At 40.5% G+C, this 26,607-nt stretch overlaps 3 protein-coding genes and 1 long non-coding RNA gene across 4 annotated transcripts; 1 reads left to right on the top strand and 3 right to left on the bottom strand.

The window, feature by feature from the left end:
- Positions 1-1,514: 1,514 nt before the first annotated feature.
- On the bottom strand, positions 1,515-2,230 carry LOC140858633 (uncharacterized). Its single transcript, XR_012142235.1, has 2 exons — positions 2,121-2,230; positions 1,515-2,040 (listed from the first exon to the last, which is right to left on the bottom strand). It is a non-coding gene; the product is annotated as an uncharacterized lncRNA (long non-coding RNA).
- Positions 2,231-2,265: 35 nt separating this feature from the next.
- On the bottom strand, positions 2,266-3,967 carry LOC140858854 (uncharacterized). Its single transcript, XM_073260138.1, has 4 exons — positions 3,145-3,967; positions 2,810-3,048; positions 2,463-2,684; positions 2,266-2,391 (listed from the first exon to the last, which is right to left on the bottom strand). The coding sequence occupies exons 1-4, from the start codon at positions 3,341-3,343 to the stop codon at positions 2,266-2,268; spliced, it is 786 nt and encodes a 261-aa protein (XP_073116239.1). The 5' UTR covers positions 3,344-3,967.
- An 8,325-nt stretch (positions 3,968-12,292) lies between these two features.
- On the top strand, positions 12,293-22,061 carry LOC105046422 (plasma membrane ATPase 3). Its single transcript, XM_010925001.3, has 21 exons — positions 12,293-12,477; positions 12,637-12,756; positions 12,894-12,992; positions 13,083-13,220; positions 13,461-13,595; positions 13,700-13,879; positions 13,978-14,184; positions 14,503-14,622; positions 14,742-14,861; positions 14,958-15,080; positions 15,160-15,264; positions 15,755-15,899; positions 18,702-18,866; positions 18,969-19,207; positions 19,331-19,363; positions 20,060-20,141; positions 20,317-20,477; positions 20,755-20,940; positions 21,029-21,211; positions 21,299-21,477; positions 21,771-22,061. Exons 1-21 carry the CDS (start codon positions 12,424-12,426, stop codon positions 21,865-21,867), a joined length of 2,871 nt encoding a protein of 956 aa, XP_010923303.1. The 5' UTR covers positions 12,293-12,423; the 3' UTR covers positions 21,868-22,061.
- A 2,216-nt stretch (positions 22,062-24,277) lies between these two features.
- Positions 24,278-26,241, bottom strand: LOC105046423 (pentatricopeptide repeat-containing protein At1g59720, chloroplastic/mitochondrial). The gene is given in 2 exon segments (XM_010925002.4): positions 24,278-25,685; positions 25,688-26,241. Coding segments are annotated over 2 exon segments (1,719 nt in total). The 5' UTR covers positions 26,115-26,241; the 3' UTR covers positions 24,278-24,393.
- Positions 26,242-26,607: the final 366 nt, after the last annotated feature.

Genomic DNA, 26,607 nt, shown 5'->3' with positions numbered 1-26,607 from the left:
AACCTGTTGCTGCTAGAATTCGAATTGAGAAGCTTAGGTCGGTCCAGCACCTAGGTGAAGAGGTGGAGTCGGCAGGCTAAGCTCTAAAATTGGAAGTGGAACAGAAGAACTTGTAAAATGAGTGAAGTTAAGCTCGAACAGAAGGTCTCGTCTGATGTCACCCGACCGATCCAAAAACAGAAAAGGAAGCCCACATGCCGGAAGAGAGAATGGATTCAAAATATACCTAGAGGTCCCCTAGGCATTCCCTTATTCTTTTGTGGATTGCTCCTCCCTGTCATATAGCGCTGCAGCAGAGGAGTCCCTCTGAATACACTCTGCATGGACAAAGATAAGGTCGTTCTACTATGGTTTTCTGGTTCCCAAGGGCTGCACTTCCATTCATCATAGGGCTTTATTTTGCTATTTATATAATCCAGCCACTTCTTCCTCACTACAAAAAATTTGATTTTTTGCGATGAAATTTTTTCGTCGCTAAAAATCTTATTTTCGTCGCTAATAGTATTTGCAACGAAATATATCGTCGCTAAAAATTTGTAGAGAAAGCCTCGTAGCAAAAGACCTTAGCGACGAAAATATTTTATTTCGTCGCAAAAAATAGTAAACCCAGACGACGAAGTTATGTACTGTATTAGCGACGAAAATATTTTGTCGCAAGAGCTTAAATTTTCGTCGCTAAAATTGCAACGAAAAAAAATTTCGTCGCTAAATATTTTGATTAAAAAATTTTTTTTCTTATTTTTTGCGACGAAAATTAGTTTCGTCGCAAAACTTAGCGACGGATTTCGTCGCAAAATATTTTGTCGCAAAAAGTTCGTCGCAAAAATTGCGACAAAAAAAAATTTTCGTCGCCATTATAGCGACGAAAAAAAATTTCGTCGCTATAATAGCAACGAAATAAAATTTTCGTCGCTAAAATGACGACGAAAATAAAAATTTTCGTCGCTATAATGGCGACGAAATAATAATTTCGTCGCTATAATGGCGACGAAATAATAATTTCGTCGCTAAAATTGCAACGAAATAAAAATTGCGTCGCAAAAAGTTTAAATTTTTAGCGACGAAATTTTTTTTCGTCGCTAAAATAGCAACGAAATAATTTCGTCGCAAAAGTTGCGACGAAAAAAAAAATTTCGTCGCTATAATGGCGACGAAATAATAATTTCGTCGCTATAAGGACGACGAAATAAAAATATTCTCTGGCATAATTGCGACGAAATAAAAATTTCGTCGCAAAAGTTATAATTTTTAGCGACGAAACTAAGACTTTCGTCGCAAAAATAGCAACGAAATAAAAAATTTCGTCGCAATGAATAATAAATGTTTTATTTTTTGGGTTCACAAATTTTTTTGCGACGAAATTAATATTTCGTCGCTAAAATAAATTTTGGATAAAAAATAAAATTTTTATTAATTTTTCAAAAAAACCTGCTCAAATACAAATTATCTGATCAACCATATTTTAAATAAACAATATGTTAACACAATAAAAATATTCTAAGTCAAAAGACCAATTTCAAATAACAAAAAGTTTCATAACCATCTTTGTCATATACAAAAATATAAGTCCATACACCATTTTAAATTTAAAATAAGTACAAACTAAGTATGATCTGACTCATTGGCCTCGTTCCCTCCTCCAGGCGTCGATCCCTGACCCGATACGTGTCGCGATGGTGGTGCAGAGGCGGCATCATGTGGCTGTAGAGGTGCTAACTCAGAAGCATCAATACCGAGCCGTCCCGCCACCGCAGCTACGATCCTCTCGAGCGTCTGACTACGATTCATCCAGTAACTAATCTGATCTTGCATCATGCTCATGGATGTCCTAACTGCCTCTGGCACCGATGTATCATCAGACCGGCCGGATGACGAACTGCGTGATTTTTTGGACCGCATGCTATGACCAGATCCTAGCTGCCGCCCGAGGACGGTATCCAAAATCGTATCATCTGTCATCAAACAAACCTGCTGCGATCCAGTATCACCATCAGATCCCACCTCCCTCGTCGCCTGCTCTCTCAATTCTAACATTTTTTCCTTCACAATAAACAAAATAAAATCATAAATTTTTTTCAAACTCTTTAAAAGTATTCAAAATGTAGAGTAATGATATTTACATGACGCTGCCTCGCCTCCTCGGTCACGAACTCGCCACTCTTGTTTTGATAGAATTTAGCATAGGCGTCGACTCCGGATAGTCCCTGTTCAAACAAAAAAAAAGAAAAAAAAGATATCAAAATAATGTAAATATTTAATAAAAAGTTACAAAGTATGATTGCAAATGTAGTTACATACCATCCTCTTCGTTCCCTGTGCAAAAGAGGCACTTCCTTGCGTGTGAATAGAATCAATCTTGCTCCTATTCACCTTATTCGCCTCTGATCGTCGCTACAAAATACATACAATTATAACCAATAAAGGACATAACATAATTAAAAAACTTGGAACACTAGACATACCTGAAATGCCTCAGTTCCAAAATGCTCACATAACCACCGCCAATCGTCACTAGACCCAGCCCAATTTCTGTATGGCTGGGTCACAGGATCAATCCCCTTCGCCTGCAGCTCATTGCAGTATTTATGAAGCCTACATCGCCGATCTCTGTATCTATTTGCAGCCATTTTGAGAATACATGCCGTCACTTCTTCGTCAGTGCAATCCTCGAAGTCAATATTATCCTACACAGTAATCATACCAAAAGGCAAATACATGAAATTATTCATATAATAAAAAATTTATTTATATAACCAAAAATAATATGGATCATGTAATGATATGCAAGACATCCAAATTTAATTCTTACCCTGATGTGAGAGACTAGAGCATCACGGTATCGAGGAGCTACATGCTTGAAACTTTCAGCAGCCCACGGAAAATGATTCCACATATACAAACTGATCTCATTTGCGACGATACTGGCCTCTGTGCCAACCGGATGATCTCGAAATATATGTACCTTCGGTTTTTCATTGTGTGTATGCACATATTTTTCCAAAACAAGACCCCTACTAGGACCACGCACTGCACGTCGATGCTGTGTTCCTACATGTAAAAATTGATGAAATGAACATATATCATGTATCACTAAATGCATATAACAAAAAAATATATATGGTTTATAAATTGATAGAGATGTACCTGTAAGGGGATGATGCTGCGGTACCATGGCCTCCGACTGGGCAAGCTCTGGCTGAGCACTAGGCGGCTCTGTGGACTCGGGCAACTGAGTCTCATCTAAATCCTCTGAGTCATCATGCAAAATGCTAAAGTGAGGATGTGTATCATCAAGCGGAGCCTGCTGCCTATCCCGTGAATGTCTACGTCCAGGACCAGTCATGATGCTGCAATGATTAAAATAATTTAAATCAGTAAGTAATCAACAAAACTCAAGTATTACATGATATAATAAAAAAAAATAAATTGAATTACTTATTCATATTAATTATTGTCCTCAGATTCTGAACTCGTGTCCATATAGTCATCTTCGACGGGAGTCATAGAAGACTTCGACCCTGAAGTACTATCATCATTGTCGTTAACGAAGTCATTATTGGATCGTGCTCGTGTCCGTGCCCTTATGGACGATCCAACAACAGAAACATCCTCAGGTTCATAGTCGTCTCTTTGTAATTGTCCTATGTCAATCGTATCATCTGGCACTAATATGTTATCTGGTGCTTGCATTTGATATGCTTCGTTTTCAATAATTGCACAGACTTCATTCTCAAGATGTTCATCGTTCGGGCATATGAAAAGTGCAGGATCAAACAAATGCCTATGCTGAGCCCTTATTGCAACTCGCCAAGGCTCTTTCATTTTGTTATCATCAATATACCATACTAGTCTTGCTTGCTTTGCAAAAATATAAGGATCACTTTCATACCATACATGACCAGTGTGGACACTGACGAGTTGAGGATCTATAACAATTGGCCTGTGTCGTCCTAAGTCATACCATCGACACTTGAATAACACAATCCGTCGAGGACCACTATATCTCAACTCTATAACCTCATGCAGAACACCAAAAAAATCTATTATTTCACCCTTGTGCTCGCCCTCCACGCTTATTCCACAATTCTGTGTGGTTCGATCACGATCGCGATCTTCCGTTAAGAATCGCACACCATTGACTATGCATGCTGAATATACTGATACACGTCTGTCAGGTTTTCGTGCAAGTGCAGCTAAGTCATTACTGATACAGTTAGGATTGTCTATACGTAGCTGAGCTATCTACAATTAAAAGAACAATAAGCAGGTTAAATTTGACAAGATAAATACTATATAAACAAACTTTTAATCATGTATGAACATGAACATAACTTACCCGTTCGTCAAACCATGATGCGAATTGATTCCTATGTCGTGCCGCTGCTAATGTAGGATTACTTCTTCTGAGCTCACTTTCGTGTTCTCTGAAGTGATACAGTAATACCATGTATATTTTAATTTAGAGTCCACGTGCATTCATTGATATATCAACAAATAAAAATTAAATGTATATACTCACATCATGTAGGCTTCTACCTCCTCGCAATTGTTTAGCACATACCAATGCATGTCATCCGTTTCTTGTGGTGTCAACATTCGAAAATCTTTTTTACCATATGGTCGGGCAACATTGGAGAACACGGACAATCCATCGGTCAGAATCTCATCAACATCAATATTCCGTTGTGGCCTTGTAAATTTGGTCTCCACTCGTCGAAGGTACATAGAGCAGAATGTCAGACATTCATTCATAACATGTGCCTCTGCTATTGAACCTTCAGGCCGTGCTTTGTTAGTGACGGCACTCTTGTATTCACGCATCTCCCTATTCAATAAATTATCAATTGATATCACATATAATAAGAATACAATAATGAATAATAAATATTACAATATCATGCAATTACCTTTCAATTGGGTACATCCATCTTGTATGTACTGGCCCACCCAATCTAGCCTCATGTGGAAGATGAACAGAAAGATGCACCATGATATCAAAGAAGGCGGGAGGGAATATCATCTCGAGCTTACAGAGAGTAATGATAATCTTCTTCTCCAATATGTCGATCTGACTTCGTCTCAATGTCTTCGCACATAAGTCTCGAAAATAAGTTCCCAGATCAAGTAACGCATCACACACATTATCCGGCAACAATCCGCGCAAACCAACTGGGAGCACATGCTGTAGAAGTACATGACAATCATGACTTTTCATCCCGACGATCTTCCCATCTTTCGACTTGATGCACCGTTTCAAGTTTGAGGCGTATCCATCAGGAAACCTCACTGATCTCAAATATGAAAGAAATTGATTTCTCTCTCTTCGATTCAGTGTATAACATGCCAATGGCTTCACCAGCCTATCCCCTCGTCGAATCAAATGTAATTCCTTTCTAATCCGCATATCCTCTAAGTCAAGACGAGCCTTCACGGTATCCTTTGTTCTTCCTTCGATATTGAGAATGGTATAAAATACATTATCAAATATATTCTTTTCAATATGCATGACGTCAAGATTATGCCGAAGAAGAAGCGTTTTCCAATATGGAAGATCAAACAACTTGCTCTTTTTTCTCCAATTTCCGATACTTGTTCGCACCCCTACTTGGCTGGCCAGACCCTTACCAAATATGACATCCTGTGAGTTTGGTAACTGATTTAAAATATTGTCCGTAGACCAGAATCTTGGCTGCGCACGTCGTTCATGCTTGCCATTGAACTTAAGACTTCTCCTCCATCTATGATCATCTGGCAAGAAACGTCGATGGCCGGTAAAACAAATCTTTCCGCGAATACGGTCCGATGTAATATCATCGTTACAAGTTGGGCATGCTTTATACCCTTTTGTACACCATCCAGAAATATCTCCATATGCAGAAAAATCGTTAACTGTCCAAAGCAATGCTGCATGCATACGAAAGATGCCTCCTACAACATGATCATATGTTTCGCATCCTTCTTCCCACAAATATTGTAACTCTTCGATCAATGGCTCTAAAAATATGTCTATGTCTCTTCCAGGGGCACGGGGACCCGGGATCAACAAGGCCAATAGATTAAAAGGTGATTTCATGCACTTCCATGGTGGTAAATTATAAGGAAATACCATAACAGGCCACATACTATAAGCAGTACTAAGATTACCATATGGATTAAATCCGTCTGTTGCCAACCCTAGCCTGACATTTCGTGAATCAGCTGTAAACCATGGATGTTCACGATCAAAATGTTTCCATGCATCTCCATCTGATGGATGTCTCATGACATCATCGTCCATATTATTTACCTCCTTATGCCACCGCATGTCACAAGCAGTATGCCTCGACATGAACAATCGACGCAATCGTGGTGTAATCGGAAAGTACCGCAGAATCTTGCATGGTATTTTCTTTTTCTTCTTATCCTTACCACGACTTTCTTTCCATCTGCTTGAATGACAAATTGGACATGCTTGTAGATCTTGTTTATCCTTCCGAAATAGAACACAATCATTCGGACATGCATGTATCTTTTCACAGCGTAGGCCCAAGTCATCGACTCCCAAACCGAGTCCTTTCAATAATTTTTTGGCTTCATAATGACTTGACGGAAGTAACTCTCCCTCTGGCAGTAAGTCCTTCAAAAATTTGAGCAACCAATTAAACGAGTTGTTTGACCACTTACCAAGTGTCTTCATGTGTAATAACTTTATTACGGCGGACAACAGAGAGTACTTCTTACAACCAGGATAAACATCACTTTGTGCATCTCTTAATAGACGCTCAAATCTATCATTTATAGATATATTAATGTCCTCTTCAGCTTCTTGTCTCGGAATGGAATGCTGATGTTCTGCTCTCGCTTCTACATTTACTTCAAATAATTCCGGATGAAGATCTTCTAAAATTTCTCTATCTTCTTCACCAAGTGTTTGTCTTTCACGACTGCATGATCCACCGACTGACGACGGATTTATGGGACTCCTGGACAACATGTTCGAGCTAGTCGGCAAATCTTCACCATGACAAGTCCATCTCTTGTAAGTCACATCTATACCGTGTTCGTATAAATGATTCTGAATGTCCGATAAGATACACCAAAATAAATTCCTACATCGACGACATGGACAACGAGCTTTCCCATCTTCTCTAGTATGATTGGACGCCACATTCATAAAAGTCGTCACACCCGTAATATACTCGGGACAGAACTTATCACGCAAAGACATCCAACCACGATCCATACCTACATATTTATGATGCAAACTATACAATCAATTTTATGTAATAATAGTTGACTAACGCCTTATATCTCCTACCTATAGGGTGATGGTCCTATTCCATTCAGGAACGTAAGAATTTAATATTGCAATACATGTCTTGTATACCAAAAAAATTTCGGCAGCATTTCGACGCAGTTCTCCAGATACACAAGCATTAAAATTGTGCTATGTATCCAGAGAACATGATCGAAAATACCGACAAAACTCTGCGATATACAAGCACATGTGTTGCAATATTAAATTCATTCACGTGCCCAAACTGTCCACGAGGACAATTCGAGAATAGTGTGTAAAGCACCAATATTTTTTTCATAAAAAAAAATATTGGTTTTTGCACGCTATCCTCGAACGGAAATTCTAAGGCTTATAAATTTAGAGAGCTTTGAAAGAAAGACAAGCTTGAGTATCAGGTAGCACTGTAAATGTAGTAAACCGTATAGAAAAGAAGTATAGGTGTATATCGTGCACATATGACAAGGAAGATAACAAGCTTGCAGACAGAGGATGCAACACAGTTTAAAAACAGCTAATTTCTACAGTTACACTACCAACATGAACAAAAAAAATATATATATAAATAAAATAAAACAAGGTAGATAAAGATTCTCCGAAGCACATGATCCTCCGGGAACATGCTGCAATGCAAGAAGCAGTTCTTAAGATATCTCGGTAGATAGTTGTAGCTGAGATTCAAAACATGCTTCACATTGTCCAAATTTGGGTTGTTATTCAACTCCCAGCTCAGCCGATCATAAACTTTCCCCCATTCTGACTTGGTTTTCTCTCTCAGGGACAGCAGGCTGCCTAAAGAGACGATAGCTAGTGGCAACCCTTGACATTTTGATACAATTTTCTCCCCCAACTCCTCCAGCTCTTTAGGACATTCTCTCACTTTCTCTTTCCCAGAAAAAACCAAAGTCTTCAACTGGTTAGCTGTTCACAACAGAATACTAAATTACTAACAAAAGTAAACATGAGAAAGAAGAACTGGGTTCAATCAATGGCATGTGTGATGTGTGGAGAAGCGGATGAGACAGCAGACCATATCTTCTTTACATGTGCTTACACGAAAATAATATGGTCTCAAATACAAAGGCAGTTATCTATTCATACACTACCAGACACCATGCTTCACATGTGGAATTCATGGAGATCAAGAAAGAACACCACAAGACCGAATGAATTGGACTGCTTATTTACAACATTGATATGGTTGATATGGAAGGAAAGAAACGTCAGAATTTTTAGATGGGAAGCAAATTCGCCTTGGCAAATTCTGAAGAAAGCAATCAACCTATTGGAAAGCTGGACTGAAGCTCATAATGGAGAACTGAAACTAAACATTCAGAAACTTACTCAGACGCTCAGCAATTAACAAAACAACATGAAGCTTCAATGACGAACCTTTACAGTAACAGCCTCACAAACCCACCATATATTCCAATCTCTCTCTTCTCCAAATTACTGTACTTACCACTTTAGATTTAACAATGGGTTATGGTCTCCGTGAGGCAGTCGATTGTGGGGACGAACAGGCATCGTCAGCTGTGAACCTCACCAAAATCTGAAAACCTCTGTACTGAGCTGCTTTTATCAATAAACTTTGGGTGGTTACTCTCAACCTCCCAACATTTCCATCAAAAAAAAAAAAAAAAAGTCCAAGTTATCTTTTTTTATTCCCCTTTCTACTTTCCCTGATAACGGTCTTAAGGAAATTTCCAACGTCTCATTAGATCCCATGCCTGAGTGCTTTGCAACCCCTTCAGCTCAAGCTTCCGACTATCATGTGCTAGTGATAAACTATCTACCGAATTAATCCCAATCCCACAAGATAAGAAGATAAACTATGAAGGATCAAACTATTTAAAAAAAAAATTAAAACCCTAGATCCAGAATCATGGAAGGGCACAAAACCTTGGAGATGATCTGGAACGATCGGAACCTGGCGGTCCGGTTCGCAGCACCGGAGGCGACGAGGAGGAACAGGAGGAACTCCTCCAGGAAGGCACCAGAGGCGGCCGCGTCCTTGGCGTCGGGAAGGGTGGCGAAGGCGGAGACGAATCGGACGGTGCGCTCGGCGGCGAGGGAGCGGCGGGCGCAGTCGAAGACAGGGGTCAGGGCTCGGGCGAAGGAAGGGAAGAAGAGGCCGGGAGGGGCGGAGGGCGGAGAGCTCTCTCAGCTTCCGGGTGTGCACGGCGTGGGAGAGCCGGCACTCATCCAGAACCCTCGTAATCTCGCGATCTCGCGATCGCGCGGTGGTGCCGGCCCGGCGACGACGCGGCGGTGGCGGCCCGGCGGCGACGGTGCGGCGGCTGCGGCGGCCCTACAAAAAAAAAAAAACACAGACTGAGAAAGGGAGGGAGAGGCCAGAGAAGAGGGATTGGAGGGAGGCGGGAGAGAGGGTGGCGAGGCGGGAGGGAGATGGCCGGCAAGCTGGGAGGTGGGCTCGAGCGACGACGGTGGCGGGGAGGGAGGGCTCGACGGCGGTGGGGAGGGAGAGAGAGAGAGGATGGTGGCGGGGAGGGAGAGGACTTACCGGGAAGACGACCGGCGACCGGAGAACGACGACTGTCGCCGGAGATCGGGGAGGGAGCAGATTTGGATGAGCGCGGCGGAGATCGGGCCGGGAGGGAGAAAACGCAAAAAATCAAATTAGGGCACCTTCGGTTTTATTTTTAAGCAAAGCATATTTAGCGACGAATTAAATTCGTTGCAAAAAATAAATTTTCTGTCGCCAAAAAATTTGATTTTTTGCAACAAAAATATTTTCGTCGCAAATGATTAATTTTTGGCAACGAAAATTTAATTTCGTCGCAAATGATCGGGGAATCAAGTTTCTCGCAACGAAACAAATATTTCGTCGCTAAAAATTAAGTTTTTGGCGACGTAATTATTTTCGTCGCAAAAAAAAATTTTAGCAACGAAAAATTTTTCGTCGCAAATGATTAATTTTTGGCAACGAAAATTTAATTTCGTCGCAAATGATCGGGAAATCAAGTTTCTCGCAACGAAACAAATATTTCGTCGCTAAAAATTAAATTTTTGGCGACGTAATTATTTTCGTCGCAAAAAAAAATTTTAGCAACGAAAAATTTTTCCGTCGCCAAAAAAAAATATTTTTTGCGATGAAAAAACTTTCGTCGCTAAAAATCAATTCTAGCAACGAAATTTAAATTTTCGTCGCAAAATATTTAAAATTTTTTTAATAAAATAAAATTTAGCGACGCAATAGTTTCATCGCTAAATATAAATAAAATTGGTCGCAAAAATCTTTTTTTTAGCAACGAAAAATCAATTTCGTCGTAAAAAATAAATTTTTAACTACGAAAAAAAAATTTCGTCGCCAAAAAAACTATTTTTTGCAACGAAAAAAAATTTCGTCGCTAAAAACGAACTTCTAGCAACAAAAAAAAAAATTTCGTTGCAAAAGATATAATTTTTTGCAACGCAATTTTTTTCGTCGCAAAAACCTAATTTTTGGGGACGAAATTTAAATTTCGTTGCAAAAGCCTACTTTTTTTGCGACGAAAAATATTTCGTCGCTAAAATTTCGTCGCAAAAAATCAAATTTCTTGTAGTGCCTGTTACTCGATTCTGGACCCTGTACGATGCTATCCCCAGTTGGCTTCTTTTTACTTTCAAGGTCCCCAACCACTACTTCGTCCGATATTTTTTATGGGCTATATATACAGTGTTTTGTTTCCCCGGTGATAAAGAGCATGCATAAAATAATGCAAGTAGAGCACATGGTCAGTTCCATAAGCGATCCAACCATCCATCACAAAACCCACGTCCATATAGAGAAAGCATTAAACTATGAAGATGAAGCAGAAGAAAATAGATAATTAAGGAACCAAATTCAACGAAACTCTATATATAATGACTTTGAGAGGAGAGATGATGATGTTAGGAGAGCAAATCATGCTCTTCTTCTTTAGGCTTATACACCACCTCCCTGCAAGAGAAGCGTTGCTGCTAAACTTTAAGATAAGGCTGAGGCTGGTATGGCCAAGGTCATAGTCCCTCAAAGCACGAAAAGGACCTGGACTTGAAAGATATCTTTTTTCTGAATTTTTCTGTGAGGACCGTCCGACATTCAAACCAACCGAAATTCAGAGAACAGTATAGAAGAGAGAAAAGTATGAGGGAGCAGTTCGAATGACTTATCCAAGGGTTCTCTGCTCATCCTTATTCATAAAGGAAGTTTGATAGTTGTTGTCGAGATGGACAGGACATGCAGTAACCACGTAGCAATGGCTATAATAGTGTTTAACTGCACGGTAACAATTATCTACGTAATCTTGCAGTTACAATCTCTCTAAACATGCAATAACAGCCGAGTGGATGTAACTGCTGCCGATATTCGCCATTGGTGTGACCATTCTTTTAGTTCGTCCGTGTCCGAGATGAATGAAGTCAGATATTGCTGATGTGGCTCCACATTGGTAAAGTCTAGCCACGTGGAAACCCGATCTCAAACCTGAAGAAATGGAGAAGAAGGGGATATGGGGTCATGAACCATGCATCGCTCCGAGACGAAGAGGAACAGGACGGGAAATGGCTTAAATAGGCAGCGATGGAGATCATCGTGGAGTAAATATGGCAGATCGGAGAAGATGGGAGATGGGTCGAGAGAAATTGCAGCAGGTAAGGTTGGTTGAGAAGAGGATTAGTGCGCCTAAGAGGGCGTCGTGTCTCAGGGACAAGGACACGGGAGAGACGGAGGGTGGTGACCGCCTCTTCTTGCCAAATAAAAAAAAGGCTTTCTGGCGGGAATCGACGTACGGGTGTCGCTAAGGCCAGGGTCTCGTAGGCCTCCGTCAAAGGCCCGATTTTCGGTCATATGTCAGTGTCGTAGACGTAGGTCTACGTGTTTGAGAAAAACTGGACTTCTGGCGGTCTGGGGGCTCGTGCATAAAGCGACGGGGTGGTTCCCCACCTTTCCGTCAGTTTTTTAAATGAAATCTCGTCCTTTCGCTACTCCTTTTTTTTTTTATGACCCTCTTTTTTTTTTTTCCCCCTCTTTAAGCTGTCTGGGTTGCGTGGATTTCCACTCACTGTCATTTCGCCGCTCTCACTGATTTACAAGCTTCAGCCGCAGCCTTGGCAGCGGTAGGGTAGGAAACACGCACGGAGAGAGGGATTGGCGAGGGGTTCAGACTATGGGGGATAAGGCGGCGACGCTGGAGGCCGTCCTCAAGGAGGCTGTCGATTTGGTGAACCCACCGATCCCTTCTCTCTTAGTTCCTTTTTTTTTTCCTTTATTTTTTCTTAGTTTTGCTGTTTTGTGTTGTTGATTGGAGCGCTTTTTTGTTTTGTTTTGTTTTGTTTTTTTTTTTTTTTTTTTCTGTTGTTTGATGGGGGATGGTGGGCAGGAGAACATACCCTTGGAGGAGGTATTTGAGAATCTGAGATGCACGCGGGAGGGGCTGACAACAGAGCAGGCGGAGGAGCGGCTCGCCATCTTCGGCCACAACAAGCTCGAGGAAAAGAAGGTTCTCTTTCTTCCTCCTTTCTTTTGCTCACTACCTTTACTGATATAGATTTGTGAGACAACCCTCTTCAATGTGTTTTTCTTTTTCTTTTTCTAGTTGTTGATTTTTTGTTTTTTTGAATATGTTTGTGGTTGCAGGAGAGCAAGATTTTGAAATTCCTGGGGTTCATGTGGAATCCGCTGTCGTGGGTGATGGAGGCCGCGGCCATCATGGCCATCGCCCTCGCGAATGGAGGGGTGAGACCTGGAAACACCATGATCTGATTTTTTTTTTTGTTCTTTTTTGCTTGTGATGAACCCATTTGGGTTCTTGATTCTGTTCAACAGGGGAAGCCCCCAGACTGGCAGGATTTCGTAGGGATTATTACCCTGCTTCTGATCAACTCGACGATCAGCTTCATCGAGGAGAACAACGCTGGCAACGCCGCGGCGGCCCTCATGGCCCGCCTCGCGCCAAAAGCCAAGGTTCCCGTGTTCTCCATTCCACATGAATTCTATTCTTTCTTTCTTTTTAACACATGCATCCTGTCCTTGTTATCCATCTCTTTTTTACTTCCAAAAGCATGAAATGCAAGAATTTTGACAATTCTTAAGTTATTTAAAGCTAGGAAATTATCTTTGTCACGAGAACTTCAACACTCATGTGTCTATTTTTTTTTAATTAAAAAAAAAAAAAAAAAAAAAAAACAACAACAACAACAACAGGTGCTCAGGGATGGCAGGTGGACAGAGGAGGAAGCGGCTATCCTTGTTCCAGGGGACATTATTAGCATCAAGCTTGGAGATATCATCCCTGCGGATGCCCGTCTCCTTGATGGAGATCCGCTGAAAATTGATCAGGTTCCCGCCATCCTGTCTTGTGCCTAATTTTGCTCGAATCACGACCGACTCAAGTGGACTAATTTTTGAGCTTTCTAATTTTGTACTTGATTCATATTTTGTAGTCTGCTCTTACCGGAGAATCGCTGCCGGTTACCAAAGGTCCCGGTGATGGTGTATACTCTGGTTCCACGTGCAAGCAGGGTGAGATCGAGGCTGTCGTTATTGCTACAGGTGTTCACACTTTCTTTGGCAAGGCTGCACATCTGGTGGACTCGACGAACCAAGTTGGACACTTCCAAAAGGCAAGCTAGGAAAATCTAATCTATCTGTATGAATTTTGCATTTTCCTTTCATTTCAGAAAGATATGGTCTTTAATATTGCTTGTACTTTGCTATTCAGGTCTTGACTGCTATAGGGAATTTCTGCATTTGTTCGATTGCCATGGGAATGTGTACCGAGATTATTGTTATGTATCCGATCCAAGACAGGCCTTATCGCCCTGGAATTGATAATCTCTTGGTTCTGCTCATTGGAGGGATCCCCATAGCCATGCCCACGGTTCTATCTGTCACTATGGCAATTGGCTCTCATCGCTTGGCTCAGCAGGTTTGGATGAATAAATTTTACTTTACAGACAGTTCAGATTATGGTGCTGTGGTGGTTTTAGATGCATGCGAACTGTTTGTTGTGCATGACATGTTTGATTGGAATCAAGGTATACTATTATTGGTAAAACCAGTTCAGATGTAGCATTTTATATATAAAACATGACATGATTGGAAAAGTGGCTGTGGAGGCTGAAGATTTCCCTTAGGATTAAGTTCTTGAGAAGATGATCTAAATTGCCTCTGAGATTTCAGTTTTTGAATTGAACTCTCTTTTCATTGAATCACTTGATTCTAAGGAAGTTGGGAATCAATGTAGGGAGCCATTACAAAGAGAATGACTGCAATTGAAGAAATGGCTGGCATGGATGTGCTTTGCAGTGACAAAACAGGAACTCTTACTCTGAACAAGCTAACAGTGGACAAGAACCTTGTTGAGGTCAGACTCGAGACTTTGGGTATTAAATCATTTTAAATAGCGACTTAACAGGATTTGTTCGTGTCTCTTTGAAACTGTTACTCACTAGACACATGCACACACTTGATTTTATTTCTCAGGTTTTTGCAAAAGGTGTAACCCCAGACACTGTAATTCTAATGGCTGCTAGAGCCTCAAGAACTGAGAACCAAGATGCTATAGACACTGCTATAGTTAACATGCTTGCCGACCCAAAGGAGGTAAGTTGAAACCTGGAATTACACATCCTTTGGCAATTCCTTTGGAAGCATTATTTCTTATCCGCTTTTTCTTTCTTATGCGATTGCCTTTCAAAGGCACGTGCTGGTATTCAAGAGGTGCATTTTCTGCCGTTTAATCCTACTGACAAAAGGACTGCTCTGACATATATCGATAGTGATGGGAAAATGCATCGTGTCAGCAAAGGTGCCCCAGAACAGGTACTGGTCTCTTGAGTTTGATGACTATCTTGTTATAGGCATTCCTTTTATAACTTCATTTCTTGTAACCATGCTGCAGATCCTAAATCTTGCACTTAACAAGTCAGAGATAGAGCGTAGGGTCCATGCTGTGATTGATAAATTTGCTGAGCGGGGGCTTCGCTCGCTTGCTGTTGCATATCAGGTGAGAGAAGTGCTGTCCTGGTTCTATACCTCTTTCTTTCGATTCATATTACACTGACATGGCAAAGTCTCTAAAGCTGAGAAGTCAGTCATCTCATTTTGGTGGGTGTCCTAGACCAAGATGAACTAAAATATCAGTTTGTCTTGGCCATGATAAAAGGTCATAAAATTTGGAAAAAACTGAGATCAGCAACTAATTTTAGGCATTGCTTTGAAATTCATTCATTAAAAACTTTATTCAAGGAGGTAATGTCATTGAAAAACACTGTCAGATATGTTTATGTTGTATTGGTTGATATCTTAGATGTTGTTGGCTTATATTGGCCAAGATAATTGGGGCCAAGATTTTCCATTTATCTTATCAGGGGTTGCCTGACACCAAAACAAACTGAGATCTCCGCCGAGATGAAAACCTTTGTTGTATGGCCATTCACATATTTGACGTATGCGTTTATGTGTTCTGATTATGATTTACTTGAGTTAATGTGCAGGAAGTTCCAGAAGGAAGGAAAGAGAGTCCAGGAGGTTCATGGCAGTTCATTGGCCTCATGCCACTTTTTGACCCCCCAAGACATGACAGTGCAGAAACAATTCGGAGGGCACTCAACCTGGGTGTTAATGTCAAAATGATCACCGGTCTGGTTTCTCTCATACAGAATTGCTTTGTCTAATATAGGCTAATTTGTTGATGTCCAATTTCTATTTCATGGCAATCTTGGTTCTGTAAAGTCATTGTCAGGGTATTCTGACAAAATCAAATACATAATTGCAAGCTCTCTTTGAAAGGATTCTTGATCTTGACCAGGACATTGCTAATATGTGCAATCAGGATATCATCTAATGTGTTTAATTGCTTCTGGTAACAAGTCCTTCCAAAATATTTCATTAGTGGAGCACCACATGTCCTCTGGAAGCCAATGGCTCAAACAGATCAAGATGCTTAGAACACTCCAACTTGAGCTACTTTTCTTGAGCACCTGAAAAAAGTTAAGTCTTATAAGTTATAAAGTGCAGACATAAAATGGTTTTGTTGGTTGCACAAATCTAAAAGTGGCAAAGCCGCAGATTACTGTTTATTTTGGATTTCGTAGGTGGCCCTTTTCTAGCTCAAGTGGGCCACCCTTCAGTTTATGTTTGCATCTTGGTCCACCCGGTGTTCTGCGGTGCACTTCGTTCATAGTTTATTGAACAGAAGAAAGATGACTATTGGAGAGATAATTGAGAATAAATAATCTAGTGTGCTCAGGGGATTATAAAGTTGTGTGTCACTTAAAGTCTATAGGTGTCTCTCAATTATCTTAATAATCTCTAAAAAACCTGATGAATTATAAAAGGTAAAGTACTGAAATTAGATAAAATGTTCTGGCAAACTGAATTGTTGATGGACTGTTCTCTCCAAAATATTTTCTTGTTAAATATGTATGAGTCTGATTTTTGTCAAAAATATTTGTTTGTAATTCAGAGTTACTTGTATGCTGAGACACAATATCATTATCATGAAACAAATCATCCTGGAAAATAATGCTAGTATTACCTCAGGAAGATTTCAGTCAGCAAGAAGTCTTCATCTATGCCAACAGGATTTGGTCAGACTGGTTGGAACCCCTCTCCTTGTGTGCATCGGGAGAGGTTCCATTTTTGAACCTGGATAATTGCATTCCTGATGTATTTCTGAAACACCAGTATGGAAGTACCTAGGAAGCAAATACATGTTCAGGATTCTTGGAAGATTTTGAAGTGAGTGTGTTACCCTTGGTAGAAAATTCCAGCTATTAAGATTCAGAATTAATTTTTAGAAATTGACCAATGGAAGTATTTCATTTGGGAAGGTGAATGGTTGGCTTTGCTGTTCAAGTCGAATAGAACTTATGGCTTTACAATTTACTTAATGCTAGAGGCATCACAAACACATGCCAAATTAGCTATCACTTTGGAACCTTACTTTTCTTAGTTAGTTTCTGTTATATTTTTTTACTACCATATCAGCAGTAATTAAAATATTTGTCAATTACCATTTTGTTGGATGTGACAGATTCTCATACTTCTCAAATTTGTTGACCAAGTAATTACTGAATAACAGTATGCAGAATATTTTTATGTTATTATTATACTTCATGGGCGCTATGATGGTATTTAGGGTTTGTTTGGTTGGGAATAATCTCATATAGAAAAATAAATCCTATGTTAGATGACCATGTTTGGTATGAAAAGAAGATGAAAGAGATGGTTAAATAAATGGTGGGTCCCATGCTATTTTATTGAGAGAGAAGGTAAAACAAATACCACCAGGAAGGTAGTTTTTTTCCATAAATAATTTACTTAATAATTTAAAAATATTTATAAATTGATTTTAAATATATTTTCTAATATATGTATGTATGTATGTATGTAACTAATTTAAAAATATTTATTAACCTATGTAAATATATTTCAAAATTCAAAATGACCTATATTGACAGCCATGGTTAGCCGAACTACCACATGGGGTTTTGGGCTGCCCGACGGCCTCCTCACTGCCTTCCCCTCTCTCTCTTCTTAGTTTCTCTCGTGGAGGACCGCAAAGTTTGGGAGGCCTCAGTGGCCTTCGCGACCCTCTGGTGGCCACTGTAGGCGTCTCCACCGGCCATCCATTCCTTCCCTTCCTCTTTTTTCCTCCCTTCTCTCTTTTCTCTTGTTTTCTCCCCGGTTCATCCCTCGTTTCTGTGTTGGTTCAGGCTTGGTACGGTCCAGTATGGAGGGCATACTGACTCGTACCACCAACCAACCAACATGGGGTTCGGTTTTGAATTGGCGATCCTTGTTGACAGCCTTCATTTAAGTGGGCCATAAATGGCCAACAAATGGATTGAACAAAAAAAATGTTATTACTTCAAGGACATTGTTGAAAATTTCGTAATATTTCCATATAAGATTACTATAAGATTACATCCAACCAAATGTAGTAATCTTTTTCAAGTACCAGTCTTTGGTGTAATTTTTCCTCCATCCAAATGGGGTAAAATTTATTTTTCTCTACATTCATTTTCTTGTATGAATGATTCCCTAGAATTGTCGGATTACCTCATAATTTGACATACTCCGACCAAATGAATCCATAGATTGGGTGTGTCTCCCTGATACTGGGTACAATGAAGATTTTCATTTTATGTTGCCCTTTTATTGAAGAGTAACATTTTATAGAAAACATTCTGCATATATGTAAATTATGAACATGTCTCATATATGTAAATCACTTATGCCTAAGGAAAATCTTGCATCATAATGTTTCCTGAGATAATGTTTAGAGGTTGAGTCAGTTCTATGGATCAAACATTTTTCCCCTCAATATTGCTGATGAAGATAGGCCTGTTTTCTTTGGTATTTGTAAGTTAATTTGGTGCATTTTAAATGTTCGGTGACATTTGCCCAACTTATGAAGGTGTTTTCCATTTCAATCAGGTGATCAGTTGGCCATAGCGAAGGAAACTGGCCGTCGTTTGGGGATGGGTACAAACATGTATCCCTCATCTGCTTTACTGGGTCACAACAAGGATGAGTCAATAGCTGCTTTGCCAGTTGATGAACTAATAGAGAAGGCTGATGGTTTTGCTGGTGTTTTTCCAGGTACCATCACTGGTCTTTTGATATCTAAAAGCTGGTTGGTTCTTTGATTTTTAGTTGGGAGTAAATTTGTAAAGTATGTTGCATTATGCCTTCAATTTTCAGAGCACAAGTATGAGATTGTTAAACGCTTGCAAGCGAGGAAGCATATATGTGGTATGACTGGTGATGGTGTGAATGATGCTCCTGCCCTAAAGAAGGCTGATATTGGGATAGCAGTTGCTGATGCAACTGATGCAGCTCGCAGCGCTTCTGATATTGTTCTTACAGAACCCGGTCTAAGTGTCATTATCAGTGCTGTGCTGACCAGTCGTGCTATTTTTCAGAGAATGAAAAACTACACTGTAAGTTGTGCCTATATTCATCAGTTAATAGAGTCATCCATCAATTAACATTGAGTAACTTGATTTTGTCTTCTTCTGTACTTGTCTGAGCTGGTTTTGATAAATTGTTTTTATGTGTTGCAGATCTATGCAGTTTCAATTACAATCCGTATTGTGGTATGTTTTATGTGCTATTCTTATTTTAATATTTGTGGCAGTACTGACTGCTTCTAAGTGAGATTGATTCCTGTTCAAGTGTTGATTATGACTTGGCTGGATTGTCTAAATCTGCCTCTTATTTAGTGGTCAGGATTAAAACTGCATATTTTCTGTTGGTTTTATTAGCTGTTTGCTGATGTTTAACCATCTTACATGCACTGTTAACCAGTTGGTTGCATGCACTGGGCTAAGTAGCATCAGTTTGCATATCTAGAATTCATTATAAATTGTGTCAATTGGATATGATAGAAATGCTTAGGGAGTAACCAACAAAGCAATGCATATGGTGTTCCCTTTTTTTTTTTTTTGGTGGAAGTGGATTTTGTGGGCAGGGGAAGAGAAGTGTGAGGAATCAGAAGAGTTTGTTGCTCTTTAAATCCTAAGTTTTTGGGAGAAAACTTCGAGATCCCAAAATCTTAGGATTGTGGATCTACTAACGTCCACAGGCCCTGGCTTGTGGCTTCCTTTGTCATTCTGCATTATTGTTTCAAACTTTCTTCTTACATGAAAGATAACCATGTAAATTAGCTGCCAGAATGTCTAAACAGGTCTTTAATTTAGTTTTTTTAAAGAAGACAAATATTAGTTTTCCGGACATCCGTAAGTAGTGATAGCAATCAGAGTTGCCCTCACTTCACATTTTTATTTCAACAGCTCGGTTTCATGCTGCTCGCTCTCATTTGGAAGTTCGACTTCCCACCATTTATGGTCCTTATCATTGCAATCCTCAATGATGGTAATATTTTATGGCCCCTCTATCTAGCCAATGCATGGTTTCATGTTGCTCCTGCTATTTACTGCTTGATTAGCCAGATCTTCTTGCTGCGCTGGTTGACTATGCTAATCATTTCCAATTTTGACACTTGCACTACTCTTCCTCTCTAAATGACACTCTTTTATGGCATGATTAGGTACCATAATGACTATATCAAAGGATAGGGTGAAACCATCTCCTCAGCCTGACAGTTGGAAGCTGTCTGAGATTTTTGCAACTGGAATCATCCTTGGTGGTTATTTGGCAATGATGACAGTCATTTTCTTCTGGGCTGCATACAAGACTAACTTCTTTCCGGTATAATGACTATGTTTCTTTATGACAAAGCAAAACCTGTCAAAAACCTTTCTGTCATCACCTTTTCCTTGCCGACTGTGAAATCATTACTATAATCGACTTAAATCTTCCAGTGCATTTGAATAATATTTCTGAAAGCTTCCAATGCATTTAAAATGAACGATTCTGATTTTTTTGTGCCTTAAAAAGCCTGGGATCTGTGCACTCTTGTTAAATCACTACAATTAGGGTCCTATTTTTTTTTTGTGCCTTGATGGTTGGTTTGATAATTGATCAGAGGGTATTCCACGTTGAAAGCCTTGAGAAAACAGCTCAGGATGACTTTCAGAAACTTGCCTCTGCTGTCTACCTGCAAGTGAGTACCATTAGTCAGGCACTCATATTTGTGACGCGATCCCGCAGTTGGTCCTTTGTTGAGCGGCCTGGTTTGTTGCTTGTTACTGCTTTCTTGGTTGCTCAGCTGGTGAGTTTTTTATCTTACATGGATCATATGCCTGAAAAGACTAATCTCTTAGAATTATGGAGTCATGTATTATCATGCGCGCATGCAGATTGCTACGCTGATAGCCGTGTATGCTGACTGGGGATTTGCTGCAATCAAAGGGATTGGATGGGGCTGGGCAGGTGTCATCTGGCTTTATAACATCATCTTCTATTTTCCACTTGATATAATCAAGTTCCTAATCCGCTATGCTCTGAGCGGGAGGGCATGGGATCTTGTCATCGAACAAAGAGTAATTTGCAATACAGAACTCAATGATGGACATTCTTTTTATGGTATGCATCTCCTCTCTGACTGCTGGGATAATTTCTTCCTGCAGATTGCATTTACAAGGCAGAAGGACTTTGGAAAGGAAGCTAGGGAGCTCAAGTGGGCACATGCTCAGAGAACACTGCATGGGCTGCACCCTCCTGACACCAAGATGTTTAGTGAGAGGACCAACTTCACCGAACTTAATCAATTGGCGGAAGAGGCCAAAAGGCGAGCTGAGATTGCTAGGTAGGACCACAGTCGCTGGCAAGAGCATAGTTTACATTTTCACATTCCACTGGTTTTTATACCAGTTGGGTATCCAATACACTGGTTGCTGACGCACTGCTTCAGTGACTTCCTTTGACCAATATCAGACTTGTCATTGTTGAGACTGTAACCCACCCCCTCTAACACCATAATTAGTTGTTAGAGTTTCACAGTTGGTGCTATATGGCATGTGCAATACTAAATATAGTTAGCAGTGCAAATTTACTTCAGGCTGATTCAGGGAGCTGAATCTTTCTTCCGCATGTTTGCAGGCTGAGGGAATTGCACACATTAAAGGGACATGTGGAGTCTGTCGTGAGGCTGAAGGGCTTGGATATCGACACCATTCAGCAAGCCTACACTGTGTGATTGGTCAACGTTTTGGCACCATAGGGATGGCGAACATCTCAGTCGCACTATCGGAGATATCCATTAGTTCTGCTGCTGGAGTAAATTAAGTGAGTGGCTCTTATCTACCTGTAATCCATCACCGTCCTATACCATGACCTACATTACTACATCTTGATAATATTTGGACGATAGCTTTATCCCCGTTTTTCCTATTTTGATCAGTGGTTCTGCCTTTGCTTGTATCCGTAGGCATTTTGTCTCCCTTCTGATTCATCAGTTGTCATTTTTGTTTTCTTTCTTGAGCGTGGGTAGCAGCCCTTCCTTTAGGAAAGAGATAAATACAAGGGGCAGGCCCATGTGCTCTTGTTCGTTGGTTGATCTCTCACGGATTGGCCAATGGTATGGCAGCTCTGCACGTCCCCCACAACTTGATTTGGTTGAAAGGAATGCCATTAAGGGTGGCATCATTTATTGCAAGGTGCGGTTTGCCTTGCCCATGGGTTCATTCCTATTGTGGACAGGGTGTGGGTCTCTTTGGCATGAGCCACATGGGTGACACACGCACAGTTTACTGTGGCTCGTCCCAACCTAAAAAATTTGTTCCGCGTTGAGAATAAAAAAATATCTCGTCCACCTTATCATCCACCAGGGTTCTTAGAATTGGTAAAACTTTACTCTCTCCTCTGACATTGTACGACACAATGCCAAATTTAACGGTGCGCGGAGGGAGTCTGTTTAAAATTTTGAATGGATGGAACCCGGTTGCCACCGTAACGGCCTTCTAGGGTGTTTTGCTTGATGAAGCTTGAATGTGTGACCCAGAGTCCGCAACCACTGTAAGCTTGGTACAAATCTAAGAGTCGAATCTCCAGGCGGGAGCACGGTATAGGACACATTAACTAGTTTACCATGTTAAGGTATTGTTTGGTAGCTATGGAACAAGGCCTTGTTGTTATATCGTCAAACATTCTTTAGCTTATGCCCTGACGGGAGTGGATGAAGGGAGGGTACAATTTTATTTCATTGTTTTCGTAGAATAAGCTTATACTGCAAAATAAGGGAAGTAATCCTCCAATTACACATCTTTATCTGCTCTTTGGATACCGGTTGGTTGGTTGTCAGCATAGTGATATCATATTTTTTTGTTTGAGAAATATAAATATAGATGGGATATTATTCGGATGTAAAAATTTATATCTGTTGCCGTCGAAAGATAATCTAGCTTAGATCGTTGAGCTGGAGTCGAGGAGGAGGGATGAAATGATCTTTGGAAGATGGTATGCAAAGCAAATGTACATTTATCTGGAGGGTCTCATAGAGTTTGAAATTTATAGATAAAGATGGGTATCCGTCGTTTGGAAAACATGTGCTATTCTTTCCCTAAGGGGTCATGAAAGTGCGTTTAGGTTGTTAGAGAATAATAGCTTACACATCTTGAGTTTGTCGGAAGATTTTAAATTTCTTTGGCACGGTTGTCGGAGCTCATATGATCATGACTTGTTGGCTATTCTAATATCTCTCAACAGAGGCATATGGAGGATCGTCATCGTAGTGCCAGGTCACGATGGATGGAGATTTTAAATATATAAATATTTATATTTATTTTAAATAGATACGAATATAATTAGATACTAAAAATATAGATATAATTATGAATATAAGTTGGATGATTAAATTTTATAACTATAGAATCAAAGATATTAATGATAAATCAAATCAATAGCATATTTATATATTGTATATTTTTTTAAAAAAAATTAATAAATATTATATAGTATTATGTAGGATTACAGATAAATTTGGATATTTGGATATGGATCGCATAATTATCTATCTCTATCTATATCTATTTTATTTTTACGATTATGAATATAAATATTAGTCGGATCTTTATATTTTTATTTATATTTGGATCAATTTGGATACGAAAATAAATCCGAAAAAATATTATCTACATCATTTTACCCTTTTCTGTATCTACACAAAAGCGGAAGATTATTCCATCCTTTCATAAAATCCAAATCATTGAGAAATTTAATGCATAACATTGATACTTCCAATCAAACTCACAAAATTTCTCTTCGTAAAATAAATCCAATACCTCCAAACTTATCTGGATAAATTCTTATCCATTTGAAATTTATTCTGTAATAAAATGCTACCTAAAGCTAAACAATGCAGATCTACATTTACCGTAAGGACAGCCAGATAAGCTTAATAGAGATATCTACATAAAATCTGACACCATAAAAATCTACCTCGAGTCAACCGAATTGCTCAATGGATGGTTGTCGACCTCGTCACGCCATTAGCTGCAGCTCATGTCTCTTCGTTATATCAATCTAATTTTATGCAACATGAAACAATCCTCCTCAACTAAACCAATATTAAACCGTCAGCATTCTGATTATATTCAGTGCAGATCATATAGACGTTTGTTTACAGTTTTATTTCATTTTATCGGAGACTCGTTCAGCCACTCAACAATGACTCCCGCAATTAGCAGCTTGAGCCTCGTTATGTAATAAGACTTGACTCCAACCATCACCAATAGTCCATGCAAGAACACAAACCATCTCTGAAATGGTGAAATCTAGTTCGGTCTCTCACGATGATCTCCACATTGTACTCCTGTGAAATCAGTTTAGTAATGGCGTGGCAGTCTCTGCACACCCTCAGGTTCTTCAATATCCTAATTGGGGTCCCTGGCGCCCTGTTAAGCAGCCCGAAAGCTATAGCTAGCCTCTCACTGTGGAAGCGTAACGAGTCTTCTTTCGCATCATCAAACTCAGCCACCATTGGTGCCTGCGAGGAGTCCGGTTTATACCCAACCAATGCAAGCTTGTTTTCTACTTCATGAAGCATCCCATATATTTCTCCCGATCGAGGATGCGAGGTATCGCCAGCAAGAAAATGATGAACAACACCATCCATCTCGATCGAACTGCAGCCTGGCTCCTTTCTGATCCCCTCATCAATCATTAGCTTCCGAACCAAACCTACATCATTCCACCGGTTTGCCGAGGCATAAACTCTCGACAGGAGAACATAAACACCGCTGGTGCCGACATCCTCAAATTCTAGAGCCCGTCTGGCCACCGACTCACTGACCTCAACTCCTGCATTTCTCTTGCAACAAGCATCGAGAAGACTCCGCCAAATCACTGCATCGGGCTTGCATTGCATGTTCGACACAAGGTCTAGAGCTTCATCTATCAACCCCGCTCGAGCAAGAAGATCCACCATGCAGCCGTAGTGCTCAATTCTTGGTTCAATCCCAAACTCGGTAACCATCGAATCAAAATATTTTCTACCCTCATCCACCAAACCTCCATGGTCGCATGCGCTCAGGATGCCAACGAATGTGATCGAATTGGGCTTCAATTTCTCCACTTCCGACATTCGTGCAAAGGCCTCGAAGCACTCATCGACATGGCCATGCATTGCAAGCCCAAGAATCATCACATTCCACGAGGTCACATCCCGCGTGGGCATTCTGTCAAACACTTGACGAGCGATGGTTATCGACCCGCATTTTGAGTACGCGTCGAGCAACGAATTGTTTATCAGAACATCATTCACCACTTTGTCATCAAAGTTTTTGAATATAAAGGCATGAGCCCACATCCCCAGAGACAGAGACCCGATTCCCCCACAAGCGCAGATGACGCTCTGAAGAGTGTACTCGTCCGGTGTGAACGATCTCTGCATCTCTCTGAAGAGGTCCAAGGCGGTGTCGTAGTCCCCATTTGCGACGTATCCGTCGATGGTAACGTTCCAAGAGACGCGCGTTCTTCGGAGCATTCTATCGAACAGTTTGCGAGCGAGAGATTGCGGCCGCAGGAGGCGTAGAAATGGATGAGGCTATTGCAGACGTACGTATCCGAGGCGAAGCCGAGCTTAAGGATGTGGGCGTGGATCTGGGTGCCCTCCAAGAAGGCGGAGAGGAAGGCAGCGGCCTTGAGGACGAAAGGAAAGGTGAAGTTGTCTGGCGGGGCTGCTGTGCCGTCGAAGAGCATCCGACGGTAGAGGCGAAGGGCGAGGGGCTTGCAGTCGCGGGAGCGGGACAGGGAGCGGATGAGGGTGTTATAGGAAGAGGTGGTGGGGGCGGGTGGGTGGGGGAGATGGGCGGAGGGGAGGTCGGCGGTGGAGGTGGCGGCGAGGAAGGGGAGGAAGTGATGGCGGTGGCGGGGTGAGTCCGATGGAGAGGGAGGAGGAGGAGGTGGTGGTGGTGGCGAGAGGGCGGAGGAGAGAGAGGAGGACATGGTCGGGAGGTGGCGGAGTTGGAAGCATGGCGGATGGAGCAATGGATGACAGGGTTAAGGATGAGGATTGGGCTGGAGATCAGCGTGTGGACGAGAGAGGAAGCTGAGGTTTCACTGCTTTCAGGAGGAGATCATAAGGACGCGGTAGAACTGCCAAAAGGTATGCAAGGGTGAATTGTTTTTTTTTTTTTTTTTTGGTAGAAGAGGGTGAATTGTTTTTCTCAGATCACATTTAAGCCTATAAAACATAAAATTCATATTTTTTGAATTATATGGATTGTTTGTATTCTTATTTGCTAAAAATTATATTTATAAAAATTTATTCATCAACAGAATTGATGTAATATGAAGTTTGAATAAATATTTATTTTTTAAAAATATCGATAAATTTTATGATTAGAAGAACTTAACTCAGTATAGAATAGGTTAGAATTACTATAAAAAATAAATTTAACCAATTTTAAACCTCAATTAGAATTTAAGATTTAAAATA

Source organism: Elaeis guineensis, chromosome 6, assembly GCF_000442705.2.
Source record: "Elaeis guineensis isolate ETL-2024a chromosome 6, EG11, whole genome shotgun sequence".
In the NCBI taxonomy this organism is placed as follows: domain Eukaryota; kingdom Viridiplantae; phylum Streptophyta; class Magnoliopsida; order Arecales; family Arecaceae; genus Elaeis; species Elaeis guineensis.
The sequence above is the reverse complement of the archived record's forward strand: the minus strand, read 5'-3'. Positions and strand labels throughout refer to the sequence as shown.